At 38.7% G+C, this 16,642-nt stretch overlaps 1 protein-coding gene across 1 annotated transcript in view; it reads left to right on the top strand.

Annotated features, from left to right (window-relative positions):
• SCN11A (sodium voltage-gated channel alpha subunit 11) overlaps positions 1-16,642 on the top strand; it is a 127,871-nt gene that overhangs the window by 73,138 nt on the left and 38,091 nt on the right. Inside the window, exons 19-22 of the mRNA XM_027835817.1 lie at positions 4,800-4,954; positions 9,666-9,839; positions 11,729-11,851; positions 14,351-14,626. Of these exons, the coding sequence (XP_027691618.1) occupies positions 4,800-4,954; positions 9,666-9,839; positions 11,729-11,851; positions 14,351-14,626 (728 nt within the window). The remainder of the gene's footprint in view (positions 1-4,799; positions 4,955-9,665; positions 9,840-11,728; positions 11,852-14,350; positions 14,627-16,642) is intronic.

The raw sequence follows: 16,642 nt of genomic DNA, 5'->3' as shown, positions 1-16,642 counted from the left end.
TAATACTACTGTTACTGTGTACACAGTTTTCCCTGCTCTGCTCACCCCATTTTGCATCAGTTTATGTAAGTCTTTTCAGGTTTTTCTGAGAGCATCCTGTTCATCATTTCTTATAATAGCAGAGAAGTATTCCACTCTATAACGTGGTCAGTCATTCCTCAAATGATGGGCCTCCCTTCAATTTCTAATTCTTTGCCACCACTAAAAGACCTACTATAAATATTTTTCTATATATAGGTCATTTCCCTTTTTCTTTGATCTCTTTAGAATATAGACCTAGTAATATGCATGGTTTTATAACCCTTTGGGCATAATTCCAAATTGCTCTACAGAATGGTTGAATCAGTTCACAACTCCATCAACAATGCATTAGTGTTTCAATTTTCCCACATCTCTTCCAACATTTGTCATTTTCATTTTCTGTCATATTAGCCAATCTGATAGATAAGAGGTTGTACCTAGGAGTTGTTTTAATTTTTATTTCTCTAATCAATAGTGATTTAGAGCAATTTTTATATGACTATAGATAGTTTTGATTACTTTGTCTGAAAACTGTCATTTCATATCCTTTGACCATTTATCAATTGGGGAATGGCTCTTATTTTTATAAACTGGACTCAGTTCTCTATATATTTGAGAAATGAGGCCTTTATCAAAGATACTAGTTGTAATTTCCCTCACAATTTTGATTACTAACTCTATTTCCCTCCATCCTATTTCCCCCCATTTATTCTATTCTCTCACCCTGTCCATCTTCAAAAGTGTTTTTCTTTTGACTACTGCCTCCTCCAATCTACTGTCTCTTCTATCAGCTTCCCCCTTTCTCTTATCTCTTTCCCCTCCCACTTTCCTGTAGGATAAGATAGATTTCTATACCCAATTGAGTGTGTAAGTTATTGCCTCTTTGAACCAATTCTGATAAGAATAAAGTTTAAGCACTCCTGTCTACTCCCATCTTCCCTTCCACTGTAAAAGCTCTTTCATGCCTCTTTTATGTGAGATAATTTCCTCCATTCTACCATCCCCTTCCACCTTCTCCCAATGCATTCTTCTTTCTCACTCCTTAATTTTATTTATTTTTTTTAGAAATCATCCCATCATATTCAACTCACATCCATGCCCTATGTCTTTGTATGTTCCTTCTAACTGTTCTAAAAATGATAAAGTTTATTAGGAGTTACAAGTATCATCTTCCCATGTAGGAATGTAAACAGTTTAACCTTACTGGATTCTTCATGATTTCTCTTTCCTCTTTATCTTTTTATGCTTCTTTTGGATCTTATATTTGAAAGTCAAATTTGCTATTCAGCTCTGGTCTTTTCATCTGGAAGGCTTAAAAATCTTCTGTTTCATTGAATGTCCATTTTTCCTCCTGAAAGATTATGCTCAGTTTTGCTGGATAGGTGATTCTTGGTTATAATCCTATATCCTTTGCTCTCCAAAATAACATATTCCAAGCCCTCCTATCTTTTAATGTAGGATTTTAATGCTAAATCTTATGTTATCCTGACTATGGATCCATGATATTTGAATTGTTTCTTTCTGGCTACCTGAAATATTTTGTCCTTGACCTGAAAGTTCCGGAATTCGGCTATAATATTCCTGGGAGTTTTCATTTTGGGATCTCTTTCAGGAGGTGATTGGTGGATTTGTTCAATTTCTATTTTACCTGCTGGTCTTAGACTATCAGGGCAGTTTTCCTTGATAATTTCTTGAAAAATGATGTCTAGGCTCTTTTTTTTTAAACATGTGTTCAGTAATCCAATAATTTTAAAATTCTCTCTCTTTGATCTGTTTTCCAGATCAGTTGCTTTTCTAATGAGATATTTTACACTGTCTTCTATTTTTTCATTCTTTTAATTTTGTTTTATTGCTTCTTGATGTCTCATAGAGTCATTAGCTTCCACTTGTCCCAATCTAATTTTTAAAGAATTATTTTCTTCAGTGAGCATTTGTACCTCTTTTTTCATTTGACCAATTCTACTTTTAAAAGAGTTCTTTTCTTCAGTGAATTTTTCCATTTGGTCAATTCCACTTTTTAAGATGTCCTTCTCTTCATTGGATTTTTGTGCCTCTTTTACCATTTGACCTGTTCTGGTTTTAAGGTGTTATTTTCTTCAATATATCTTTGTGCCTCCTTTACCATGCTGTTGACTCTTTTTTTCATGATTATATGATCACTGCCATTTTTTCCCCATTTTGTCCCTCTACCTCTCTCATTTTATTTTTGAAAATCCTTTTTGAGCTCTTGCAGGAATTCTTTTTGGGCCTGAGACCTATTTATGCTTTTCTTTGAGGCTTTGGCTATGGATGTTTTGACTTTGTTGTTTTCTTCTGAGTTTGTGTTTTGATATTCCATGTTACCGTAGCAACTTTCAATGGTCAGATTCTTTTTTTTTATTGTTGTTTGCCCATTTTTTCCCCCAGCCTATTTCTTGACTTTTAACTTTATGTTAAAGTTGGGCTCTGCTCCTGAGGTGGAGTGGGCACTGTCCTCAGCTTCAGTTTTTTTTGTCTGTGGTCTGAGAGCTCCAGATGCAGCTACTGTCATCACTGATTCAGTTGTCCCTAAGACCTGCTGTTGTTTTCTGGGTAGTGGCCTGTACTGGCACAGCCTACACTAGAGCACACTCTACTCTCTCCCTGGTGTGATAGACTTTTCCTGCCAACCTTCTAAGCTGTCTTGGGCTGGAATATTGTTTCACTCTGTCCTTTTGTGGTCCTGCTGTTCCAAAATTTGTTTTGATGCATTATTTGAAGTTGTTTGGAGGTGAATTTGGAAGAGCTCAGGCGAGTCCCTGCCTTTTCTTGACCATCTTGGCTCTGCCCCCTCCAGTCTCTTAGTTTTTGATTCTAGAGTCTTTGAGTTTATCAAACACTAAACTACTATGTTCATTTACTCCTATCTGTTGTTTATGTAGTATGTTTCACTGATAAATCTCTCTGTTTCTTAACTAGTACTAAATCATTCTGATAGTTACTGCTTTGTACTATAGTTTGAAATTTGGTGCTGCCAGGCCCTCTTTCTTCCCACTCTTTTCCCCTTGAGATATTTGAGATATTGAGATATTTCCCTTGAGATGATTCACTTTTGGTTCTTCCAGATGTATTTTATTATTATTATTTTCCAACACTATAAAGTAATCCTTTGGTAGTATAATTAATTAATTTAGACAGTTTTTTTTTAAAGGAAAGGTCCATTGGTTAATTAAAATGTTTAGGGATGTAAATTTCCCTCTAACCATTGCTTTGATTGCATTCCCAGAATTTTAGTATGTTGTCTCATTGTCATTATCTTTACTGAAATCATCTATTGTTTTTAGGATTTGCTTTTTTTTTTTACCCACTCATTCTTTAGCATTGTTATTTTGCCTTCAGTTAATTTTTAATCATTTCTCCAGCGTCCCTTTATTGAATTTATTTTGCATTGTGATCAATGAAAGATTTGTTTAATATTTCTGTTTCTTTACATTTGTTTGCCAGGGTTTTGTGCCCTAATATATGGTCAGTTTTTGTAAAGGTGCCAAAGCACAGCTTCTTGAAGCCACAGGTGAAAATTGGGTGATAGGTCCCAAAGGTGGATGAGCAACCCTGAATAAGGTTCAGTAAGCCCTCACTTCAGAGTTGCTAGTCTTCCCTAAACACCCCATATTGCTTTCTATTCTTGTTCAATAATTGCCAGAGGTCCATTATATTCAGGCCCTTACCTACTTTCATTATTTTTTTGGGAGGGGCTCAGAATTGTGTAGATACAAAAAGGGAGACGACATTGAGGCCTTCCATAATTATAATTTTACTGTCAATTTCTCCTTGTAAATTATAGCTTTCTTTTAAGCATTTCGATGCTGTGATATTTGATGCACATATATTAAGTATTGGTATTGATTCATTGTTAATGGAATATTTCAGCATACATAATCTTTTCATCTCATTAATTATATTTTTATTGTCTTGTCTGAGATCATGATTACTGAGTGTGATATGATGTGTAAGGGACAGAATCAGTACAAAAACTTTGGGAGAGAAGAGACATTCTTTTTTATTTGTTCTATAAGAGAGACACACGTGATTCTAGGCTCTCTTCAGGGAGAGACACGTGGAGAAAGAAAAAGACTTTGGAAATGGCAAATATGTAGGGGAATTTGACTCCTCAACCAAAGTTATTCCTTATATATCATGTTACCCTCAGGATTCTCTCCACCACTCTGAAGTCATGCATACACACAAAAAATATTTTGAAATCCAGAAAGTCAGGAATGAGGCTAGAAAAGGAATAAAGGCAGGATACCATGGGCCCTTTTATAAAATGGAGACTCCAAGATGAGCTCATGATTAGCAGAAGGTGAAATATTCCAGGTTGAGCAGGGATGGTAAGATGTCTCAGAGTGAGGAGAGTCACACCCTTCTCCCTCACCCCCACAAAGTAGCACAGTAGAAAGGGCACTGGATTTGGAGTCAGCAATCTCATTTCAAATTTTGCCCTTGCCACATCATACCTGTATGACCTAGGGCCCCTTCCAGCTGTAATTTAATTATGTGATTCCACCTCTGTGTCCTCTCTCCAGATCTGGGGAAGTTGGGAGGATTCTCTGTATAGAGATAATAATTTAAACTGAGGGAGGTTATGTGAAGTGATGTCAAACATTCAGTTGTATAGAAATGTGGAGGTGATTGACTGAATATTCTTATCTCTAGCCTGGATGATTGGCACAATTGGACATGACTTCTTCCCCTTAGACTCACAAGGGTCATGGGCACCACCACCTGATACTGAGAGTCATACTTCCTTTTCTTTTTAGTCTGCAACAAATGCTTCCCCTGCTTTGCACTGAATGTAAGAAAGTCTCCTGGAATCCTTTGGCTGAGACTGAGGGTCACCTGCTACAGAATCGTCAAGCATAACTGGTTTGAGAGTTTCATTATCTTCATGATTCTTCTGAGCAGTGGAGCTCTGGTAAATGGCTGTTTGAATAGACCTAGCAATTCAGCTCAACGGTGCAGTGGTTGGAGCACTGGGGCTTGAGACACCAACATGCCATTAGGGAATTTACATTTGAATATGAGAAGATAACATGTATAGAGGATTTGGGAAGCAAGAGGCAAGTAGGGGTGTTCAGCCTGGTGCTGGGCCAGGTAAAGGGGGGGGTCACCAATCTAAGCAGAGCCACACCTCCAGGGGTGTGGACTGTTGAAATGTCAGCTGTTTTTCTTAAATGCTAAAATATTCAAATGTATCTGTGATTTTATCTTGTCATCAATGCAGGTCGCACCAAATACATGACTGCCCATATTTTGATATTATAGTAATTTTTTTATGTGTCATAAAGTCTCTGATTTGTTTTAAGACTCATGAGGCAAAAGCAGTGACATTTCTTCACCAACTTAAAAGCGCTCTGTGGGTAATTGTTGGAATGAATGAAAAAGAATGACACTTTATAACATTAGTTCTATAAAAGAATGCATTCCAAGTTCTCAAATTGAAGCCAGGAGTATAGATTCTCCTAATCTTCTCAAAGTCTTAAGTGGAGGGATGAAGGAGAAATAAATGAGATTCTTCTAGATACCAGCAATATGCTAACACTATACTTACATGTAGAAATTAAGCTTTCTAGTTAGTTATTCTCCTAATGTTCTTAATTGAAAAGCAAAGAGCAGTTGCTTCAATTGTAGAGTAGAAGGGAACTCATGTGGTATGTCTACCATATTTTGGGTCTGCAAACTGAGATATGTGGTCTTAGCAAAGGTACTATCATCTGCAGAGCTCTATTCCCTAAAACTGGGAAGACTTTAACCACAACGGTCATGCCTGTCCTGTTGTAGATTATGACAGGTCCCAATTTGGCTCTGAACAGCACAATAATAAATACATTTGGATGTGAAGTTTTTTAGGTCGACTTGAACTTTAGGGTTGTATAAACACATTTTCTGATAATGAAGTGTGGTGGATGAGCTTCTTTTCAATAGAAGAATTGAATGTTTGCACTACAGACAATATTGTACACCATTTAGTGATCTGCATTTTTACAGATAATGATATTGATGCTTTGGAGGATCAGTGACTGACTCAAAGTCACTTGGCTATGAAGCGGTGGGGGCAGGATCTTACTTGATCCTGGTCTTTGGGTGAAGACTCCATTGTCCAACACTGCTTATATGGTAGATGTAGAATAGGGAATGGAGGAGAGGACAAAGGGAGTCTTGTCCACACTCTGTATTGGAGTGATTTTTCATGCAGGTACCAGGAGACTCATCTGTGAACCATACTTGAACATTGTAAATCTTTTAAGTAAGCCTAGTCCTTACCACTTAGGACTTGTTCACTCCAACTCTGGGATCTATATGACAATCCTACTCCATTCCTTCATTACGGCTAGAGTTAACCCTGATTTTGGAAGTTTGTATCAAGCTGGAAAAGCTTTAAAAATGGTCCCAGGACATACTGAGTTGCCTTTTTGAGTGCGTACCCAGTTAACTACAGAGATGCTGATTACTGATTGGTTGGCAATTAGAGGATGAATTCTTTGGTTATGGCAAACCATGAATTGTGTGTACTCAAATGGAGTCATGTGTATAAAATGCTCTCTAAAAGCTAATGTGTGATCTAAATGTCAGTCATTATTATCAATATTATATTGCAAGTTATTGATATTTAAAGTGAGTAATGGACAGAAGAAATAGCAGAAATGATGTCAACACCAATTATGGCAATTTCATAGAAAAATATAACCAATCTAAACCAATTGCCAAAACAAAGAGACCAAAAGAGCCTAAAAATTGCCTTAGTCAGAAAACTGATTATTTGCCAAGTTGAACTAATGACCAAACACTGGTTTTAAAATATTAACTTATCTGTAAAATATTAGAGAAGGGTGAAAGATAATTATGAAAAATATCACCTCATAAGCAAAAAGAAGCACAGGAGAATAAGCCAGGTTAAATAAGGCTTGTCAAGAAACACAATCGAGCAAAGTAGCCCTGAAGATGATTAAGGATGAGCATAAAAAAAGGAAAACAAATAGAAGAAAAATGAAAAAAGCAGAATCAACAAGGATTTTTGTAATAAACTATTTTCACCATCAAGGATTGTGGAATTACCAGCTTTGGACTCTAATATCATAGTCCTGTATGAGCTTGTAGAAGCATCATGAAAAAGAACAAAGACAACATTGGACCCAGTGTACATAATGGAGATCCACTCAAGACAGTATTTATACAGTCAGTGAGGGATCAATTCACAAGGTATCAAAGGAGGGGAAGATATCAAAGGTACTGAAAAAAATCTCACACCTTATTAATCCTGGAAAAAAGGCGACCAAGAGATCACCAATCATTATTGACCTTTATGCTTACTTTCCCATCCATAAAAAAAAACCAACTTTCTCAGACTCATCTACTTAAGTATTAAGGGTATCCTCAATGAGGATGGTATTAGTGAGGTATAGGGAGGCCTTCACAAGTGATAGTCTGCAATGAATGACATTTTTACTTTTATAGAATTGACTGAAACGTATGATAACATTGTGCTGTTTGTTGATGATGAAGAAGTATTTGATGCTGTAGAGTGAATTATTGCTCTCTTCCAGTAGATCTCCCATTTCCCCCACCCCCAATCTATCTCCATCTAATATAAAAATTGTCCATTCTGTCTTGAAAGACAACAGAGATAACCTTATTCAATAGATATTTGATCATAAACATTAGGTAAGATAAAAAATATTGTCATATAAAGGGATTGCCACTGTCCTGAGTCTTCTAGATGCTCTTCTGAACAAAATTGTACTGGTTATATTAAACCCCAGAATGTTGAAGAGCCTTAGAGAGCATTGTAGAGCTATTGTAACCACTCAAAAGACTTTGGCCTAACCCTCTAAGGAGATAAAGATTGGCTATTGCTCAGATTATGACGTGCAGATGAAAGGACAACTTGTCTATCAGTATGTATATCTGGGACAGATGGTACAAGTGGACAGCAACTTAGACTTACTGCTAAACAAGAAAAGACCCCTGGTGATCATAAGAAATAGATTCTGATGGCTCCAGGTGGTTGAACATATCACCAAGAAGAGAGATGTGTGTCTGTTACACACCAAGAAAACTACTACAAGCTCATCCTGCATTTTTGGAGAATGTAAGTACTGGCAAACCTTTGGAGCTTGTCTGCATTAACATTCCATATCTTGAAGAAAGTAGCAGGAACATAAGCCATATTTTGTGATGAAAGACTACTCTCCCAGGAATGTGCACAGAAATACTCAATAAGGAACCAAAAATCTCCTATTGTTCCTAAAGCACTATGGGCTAGGACCCTTTCTCTCTGAATTGAATGGAATTAAAATTAGAAAATAAATTGTTTAGAAAATTTAGAATATTTTTTAAAAAAGCAACCACAGAGGCAATGTGATATATTCATAGAATATTGAACTTGGTGACAGGAAGCCCTGCCACTAGTTGTATGACCATGGGTAGGTCACATGTACTCTCTGAGCCTCAGGCAAATGTCTAAAACTTCACTACCTAAGTTATAGACAAATCACATGTTCATCGTTGGAAAGATTTTACAGGTTCACATATCCTTGACATATTGACATAATTTATCCAGAGTTACTGGCTATGGGAGATTGTATAGGAAGGCAAGAGGAAAACACGGTCCCTTTCGTCTGCTAGGGGACACCACAGTGCATAAAGTGCTGGGGCCAGAGTCATGAAGACCTGAGTTCAAATCCAACCTCAGACATTTCCTAGCTGCGTGACCCTGGGCAAATCATTTAATTTGTCTGAGCCTCAGTCCTTACATGAAAAATGGGAATAATAATAGCACTACATCACCCCAGGGTGGTTATGAGGATAAAATAATTTTGCAAACCTTAAAGTGCTACATAAATGCTAATTGCTCAAGAAAATTATGATCTACTTGAGCTTAAGAAAATTAACTCACATGAAACAGAATGATATGAGGTAGGTCTAAGTACCAAATGGTATGGCTATACAACTTGATCATTATAGGATTTTGGATGAATAGGAGATTACCGTTGACTAGGATTATAAAGGAAGATTTCATGGAGAAGATAAGATTTTTACTGTACCTTAAAAGATAAGTAGGACAAAAAAGGGAGAGCCCACTCTAGGCAAGGTGAGTTGCATCTACAGGGACTGAAGCTGGTAAAGACTGGAGCAGGGAAACCATTCAGGATGCTCTTCAAATAGATAATGAGACTTTGCTATGGGGGTCACTAAAGAAGGGGTATGTGTTTCCTGTTTCATTTCAATCTAATAGAGTAACCTATTTAGCTAGAAATAGGCAACTTTTGAGAGCTTTGTGGGATAACATGACTATGTCTTTTGCTTGAAATATTGTCCACAAAATGTCAGGTGTTTTCATAAGCAAGTTAGCATAGGATAAGTCATAAATTGAAAGTTGGAAGGGACTTTGGCTGTCATCTAGTCCAACTAACTTGGTTTTTGGGCAAGGAAACTGAGGGCCAGAGAAGTTAACTGACTGGCCCAAACTCTCACAGCAATAAATGACTGAATCTTGATTTGAACCCAGGTCCTTAGGCTTCAAATCCCCTGCTTTTTTCATAATATCATTATCCATTGACTTCTGTATATAATCAGCAGGAATAAAAATCCATGGATATATTAAATACTGTACTTTGTCATTTCAGATATTTGAAGATTGTCACCTTTCATCAAAATCCAACATTAAGAAATTGCTGACATTTACTGATAGGGTTTTTACCTACATTTTCATCCTAGAGATGTTTTTAAAATGGGTGGCATATGGATTTAGGAAGTATTTCACGAATGCATGGTGCTTTCTGGACTTCATCATTGTAAATGTGAGTTTAACATTTATATTCTTTCAGTTGAGGTGGGAGACTTTTGCATGGGTGTGGTAAGGAGCTTGAGTAAGGTAGGTAATGTGTAAGGAGGCTGTCTCTTAATAAAGAGGGTGAATATAGGAATCAATTTTGAAAAAAATCTAAACAGCAATTCTGCTTCCTTTGCTTTCATATACTGCTTTGGAAAGAGTCAGCCTTGAAGTCAGAAAGACCTGATTTCAAGACTTGCCTCTGCATATACTGGCCATGTGACCCTAGGCAAGGGTCACTTAACCAGATGACTATGACCACATGTTGTAGAAAAGGGGCCAATCTGTATCAACAGGTTCAGGAATTCATCAACAGGAATTCCCTATACCAGTGAAATCAGGTCCAGTCTCATCCTATTCAGTGCCGTCTTATGTTTTACATTACCTTCATTTCCAATTATTCCCCCTCCCCCACCTACAGAGCCATCCTTATAAAAACAAAAGAAGAAAGAAGCAATTCAGCAAAATTAAGGAATGCTTCAGCCAAGTCTGATGTATTCTATACTTCTAGCCTTCCATCTCTGCAAAGAAGGGAGGGAAATGCATTTATTATCTCTTCTTTCTGGCCTAGTTTGGTCATTATCATTATGAAATGATGAGGAATGAGTGCATGGGTCATGATGTCATCTTGAAGGAATTCAGACTCAGACTATCTCCAAGACAAAGTAGGACATCTATTGGGGTGATGCACCCAGTGGACCCTGCTCCTTATGGGAGTCAGGGCACTTAGTTGGGTTATGTGTCTGGTCTGTATACAGACAGAAAGGTGGGAGGGGGGAGCTACTACAGTTTAAGAAAATGGGAGGGGGAACAGGAAAAGGGGAGGGGGAGTGCTGCTCTGGAATGTCATATAGTCTGGGGTATTTTGTAAATGCATAAAGATAAAAAAGGGCAAAAGGAAGGAGGGGGAGGAAGAACTGCTCTGAAATGTTATATAGTCTGGGATGTTTGGTGAATGCATACAGAAAAGTCCAGGGTGGAGCAGCTAGGTGGCACAGTGGATAGAGCACTGGCCCTGAAGTCAGGAGGACCTGAGTTCAAATGCGGCCTCAGACCAAACACTTGACACTTACTAGCTGTGTGACCCTGGGCAAGTCACTTAACCCCAATTGCCTGAAAAAAATAAAAAATAAATTAAAAAAGTCCACGGTTGGGGGATATCAATGCATAGCCTTCTTGAGATCTATGAGCATATTCTGGCTAGTCACATATTGCATTCTGTCTCATTTTTCACTTCCTGCATCCTGTTTGCTCCATCTGCCTTGAGCACTCCTATCTGCTTGTCATACAGCATTTAGGTTTTTTTTATTCTTTCCATTTACATCATCTCAGAAATTCTGTACATTGTTTGCCTTGTTCCGCTTTCTTCACTTTTCATTCATTCACATGTCTTTTCATGAGCCTCTGTATTCTTTGACTTCACTGTTTCTTAAGATGTAGTAATGTTGCACATGTTTGTGGCCTACAATTTGTTTAGTCCTTCTCTGATCAATAGGCATCTGTACCAGGTCAATTGTTTCCTCCAAAGCCCTAGTAAATGTTGGATAGAGAAAGTGTGAGAGGGTCAGGCTTAAAGAAGACCAGTCTATCTTCAGACACTGTTTGACTACGTAACTTTTTTATTGAACATCTACACTGGGCACCTCTCTATATTAAACAAGGAAGCTTGATCCAAATGCCAAGCTTGGAAACAGGGACCGGATCATAGAGAAATTTTGTATCTGTCTTAGTATTAACACAGTACTGTGAATACACTAAGTACTAAATCCACATTTGTCAAATACAGGACTATCTATGTATGCTATTTCCTTAAACAGCAAGTATACTCTGCTAGTTGATCTTTCTTTTTCCTCCTAGGTCTCTATCATAAGCCTCATTGCTGAAAGTTCAACAACAACCTTGTCTTTTAATGTTAAATCCCTTCGGACACTGAGAGCCCTGAGGCCCTTGCGAGCACTGTCCCAGTTTGAAGGAATGAGGGTAAGCCACGGGGAACCCAGGGAAAGTTAGCCAGCAGGGAGATGAGTGGAGTACTGACTTGTGTTTTTTTTTCAGCAGAGACAGAAAGAAACTCTGTCCCTTGTGTCTGTTTGATTCATGATTATATCTTCATCCCTCCATAAATGTGATTGTGCCCCTTCTGTGCGTTTACGCTATGTGAGAATGTATTAAAGTCTTTTACGGTGCTGAGGGCTTTGGGTCTGGGGCCAGAAGACCTAGATTGAATCCTAGGGTTACAGTGGATTAAGTAACATGATCAAGACCCTTGAATTCTGAGTCTCAATTTCCTCATTTGTAAATGAAATCATCCACAAAAGTAATTATTTTAATCAATTAATCAATAATCAGTTCTTAAGTGACCATTGTCACTTAATAGCACAGAATTGTGCTAGATGATGGTGCTAAAAGTACAAAGAATGAAACAATCCCTATTCCCAAGGAATTTACAGTCTAAAGGGGAGGACAATAAATACACATATGAATATAAAAAGAATAAATGCAAATATACTTAATGTAGTTAAATACAAAGTAGTTTGGGAAAGGAGCATTAGCAGTGGAGGGAGGGGGGGAGGTGTGGTGGTTAAGAAAAGCTTCATGCCAAAGATGATGCTTGAGCTGAAGAGGGACTTTGAGGCCAAGGTGAGGAGAGAGTGTGTTCCAGGCATGGGAGATGGCCAGCAGGAAGGCAAGGAGATGGACAGTGGGGTGTAATGTGTGAAGAGAAGAGAGAAACCCAGTTTGGCCAGATCATAGAGTGTAGGGGGTGGGGAGAATGATGTCTAATGAGGCTGAAAAGACAAATTGGGGCCAGGTTGTGAAAGAATTGAGAAGGTAACAGAAGGACTTGAATATTATCCTAGAGGAAATAGAAAGCCACTAGAGTTGTTTGAGTAGGGGAATTGCATGGTCATATCTGTACATGAAGAAAATGACTTTGGCAAGAATATGGAGGCTTGTACTGGAGTGGTGAGAGACTTGAGGCAGAGAGAAACTGATTAGGAGACTCTTGTACTAACTGAGGCCAGAAGTAATGAAGGCCTGAACAAGGGTGGCAGCTGTGTGAATAGAGATGGAATGGTTGGATTCTAAAGATGTTGGGAGTTAGAAATGACAAGATTGAGCCCGATAATGATTCCCCTTCTTGAAGAATTTCTCTTTTGGGGTCTTCTGACATGCAAAAACTCACACTAGATGACTTATTATTAGGAAGCTGAGTCTTAGACATGAAGTGAATTGCCCAAGGTCATATGACAGAGGTGGGATTCAAAGCTGGTCTTAATTAATTAGTTAATTAATTGATTAATTCATTTATTTATTCATTAATTCATTTATTTATTTATCCATCCATCCATCCACCTATCCATTCATTCATCCATTTATTTATTCATTTATTTGTTTATTTGTTTGTTTATTTATTTATTTATTTCAGCCAAAGACAAAGTTCATTAAAGATCTACCATATTGGCCAGATTCTTAAGGAATCTGAACATTTGTGAGCTATTGGCTAGATTACAAAAATCTGAGCCCTTGGCTAAACTCTTAAAGAATCTGAGCACCTTAATGGAGACAAGATGAATGTTATATACAGAAAGAGTGTGGGAGGGATCTGGGAGGGCAGGGAGAATCTTGATGGGAGTGACTGGGAGGTAGAATAGAGTTTAGATAGAGTCAAGGGTGGAAAATGGCCACGGGCCATCCACACAAACCTGGTCTTCTAGCCCTAATTCCAACAGTCTTCCCAGTACAGCATGTAGCATGGGGATTGGGTGTCATGGGACAGGATCGTAGTTTAGAGGTGGAAGGCATCACTAGAGGTCATCTAATCTAACCCCTTCCTTTACAGATGAAGAAACAGATCTAGAGAGCTTAAGTGACTGATCCAATTTTACACAGGTAGTAAATGGCAGTTGGGATTTGAATCCATGTCTTTGACTTCAAAGGGCAGCTAGATGGAGTGGTGGATAGAGCGCCAGGCCTGGAGTGAGGAAAACTCATCTTTCTAAGTTCAAATCTGGCCTCAGACACTTACTAGCTGTTTGACCTTGGACAAGTCACTTAAGCCTGTTTGCCTCAGTTTCCTCAGTTTGCCTCAGTTTTATCTGTAAAAGGAACTGGAGAAGGAAATGGCAAACCACTCCAGTATCTTGGCCAAAAAAACACCAAATTGTATCACGAATAGTAGGAGGTGACTGAAATGACTGAATAGCAACAACTTTGATTTCAGATCTATCCCTTTTTATCCTATACCACACAATTTTAGAGGAGTCTGAGACTGCCAACATTGGGGAAGACATCAAGAAGGACCTTCTCTTCCCTAAGGCCATTCCTATTGGGTACGAGGGGATCATCTTTACAAAGAGTAAACGTACATCCAAGAGAAATGAAGCATAGTTTGTACAACAAGGAATGTGCCAGTGGGATGAAGGGAGCACGCAGTTACACTAACAAGCTGCCTTTCTCTGATCCTGTTTTCTGCAGGTTGTGGTCAATGCCCTCGTTGGGGCCATCCCTGCCATCTTAAATGTTCTGCTTGTCTGCCTCATTTTCTGGCTCATCTTCTGTATGCTAGGGGTGAACCTTTTTGCTGGGAAATTTGGAAAGTGCATCAACCAAACTGAAAAAGAAGCTGTAAACTACACTATTATTAACAACAAGTCATTGTGCAAAATTGACATTCACCCTGATGTATGTTGGAGTAACGCTAAAGTCAACTTTGATAATGTTGGAATTGGTTACTTGGCTCTTCTACAGGTGGTAAGTGGCATAACTATTGCATAAACACTGCTTCCCATCCCCTTTACCCCCCAGAGCACAGAGGGAAAAGGGTAAAGTCATCATGTCAGCATTCTGCCTTCTAGCTACTTCTCCAAACTTTCCCCTGACTCTTCTGTCCCATCAGGCTTGTTCTCTGTCTGTCCTCTAAACAAGTTATACTTGGTTCTCCCTGTAACCTTTGCTTATGATGCCTTTTCCCTCCCTTATAATTATCCAAACCTTATCCATTTTTGAAGGGCCAGCTCAAGGACCTTCTTCTAAGACAACTGCCCCTTCTTTCTGTAGCGCCTTACTCTGACTACTTAAAACATTGACTTCATGTATTTTCTACTTAATTATGTATTCTCTTATTTGTGAGGATAATGCCATTAGCCACTTTCTTAGACGAGTGCTGAATTTGCCCAGTCAGTGGATAGTTCTTATCAGAAAGCTACCATCTCTAAAGATCTGATCAATTCAAGCCGGCATCAGAGGCATCAGAGTTCCTTCCCATCACTGGTGGATAAACACAGACTGAAAGTGGCTCTACTGGCCTGGGAGTAAGAGATAGGACACACATTCCCAGGCTAATCCCAAATGGAGAGGTCTCGAGGGGGAGATATAAATTCATACCTTAGATTGGAAAGGCTTGGGATCCCAAAGCATCACGGACAGAAAAGTTCCTGAAGGAAGAATGATCACCAGTATTTGTATAGAGCTTTATGGTTTGCAAAGCACATTACAAATATCATCTCGTCTGATCTTCACAATGACCCTTCAGGTTAGGTGCTATGATGACACCCGTTTTATAGTTGAGGAAAATGAGGCAGGTGGAGGAGACATGGCTTGCTCAGGATCACGCAGTTATTAAGTGTCTGTGTCTGGATTTGAACCAGGTTTTTGTGACTCCAGCCTCAGTGCTCAGTGCCAGTTAGCTGCCTGGCCCCAGTGTACTGTTTGAGATTTCCACCTGGGAAGGAAGATCATGTGGTTTCATGCTTTAATGAATTGTCTCAGCCCAAGTTAAACAAGTGGCCAGAATCAGGTCACCAGCATGAGAGATGCCCTTGGCCTTGGTTTTTGTGGGCTAGACTTCTGTGTGGGGGTATCAAGATGTTTTCTTCCTGGGCGCGCCCATGCCTTTGAGCTAGTTAATTCTTAGCAGGTTTTACAGCAAGTTATCATAGTTTACGGCAAGAACTGTGCAGCTAGTTCTTCTGTCAAATGTTTGTGTAGCATCCTCATTTTCATTCACAAAGTGCTTATATCTTACATATGGTTTTCCCTTAATAAGTCTGAGTCTCTTACAGCTAGGGACCATCTCTCATACTTTTGTATTCTTCACTGTTGTTAGTTTGGAATCTACAAATACTTTCTGTCTTACAGGACTCAGTCCAGGGGGCACAATGTTTAAAAAGAAGTAGCTGTGTGACCCTGGGCAAGTCACTTAATCTTGTTTGCTTCAGTTTCCTCATCTGTAAAATGAGCTGGAGAAGGAAATGGCAAACCACTCCAGTATCTCTGCCAAGAGAACCCCAAATGGTGTCATGAAGAGTTGGACATGACTGAAATGACTGAACAGTAACAAAGGTCTAATTAAGTGCTTCATCCAGTAAGAGGGCCAGCTCTCTTACTGCGTGTACTCTGGTGGCCAGAGACACACAGCCGTGCACTATCATTAGTGATTGACCAGGATATCAGTTTATTAGATTGCTAAGTTACCTGCATATTCTTGTCTGCCAATCACAACGCTCTCCCTTTCCTTATATTGAGCTATCTGAGAAGCAGCAGGATGCTGGAACCTGATCCTACTGGCCAAATTTTCATTATGAGCATTTATACCATGGAAATTGGCAAATGCTACAAACCAGGGCTTGATTTATTGTTTTGATGACTGTGTAGGCTTAAGAAAGTAATGCGTTGTATGTAATTTTTTTTTCTAGAAAGCTGATTGTTAAACATTTACCAGGACACCCCTGCTGAGAGAACCGATAAAATCAATTTGACAAATGCTCA

This window comes from Vombatus ursinus, unplaced genomic scaffold (genome assembly GCF_900497805.2).
Source record: "Vombatus ursinus unplaced genomic scaffold, bare-nosed wombat genome assembly UNPS02014817.1, whole genome shotgun sequence".
NCBI lineage: Eukaryota > Metazoa > Chordata > Mammalia > Diprotodontia > Vombatidae > Vombatus > Vombatus ursinus.
Note: the sequence above shows the minus strand (reverse complement) of the source record. Positions and strands in the feature narration are given on the sequence as shown.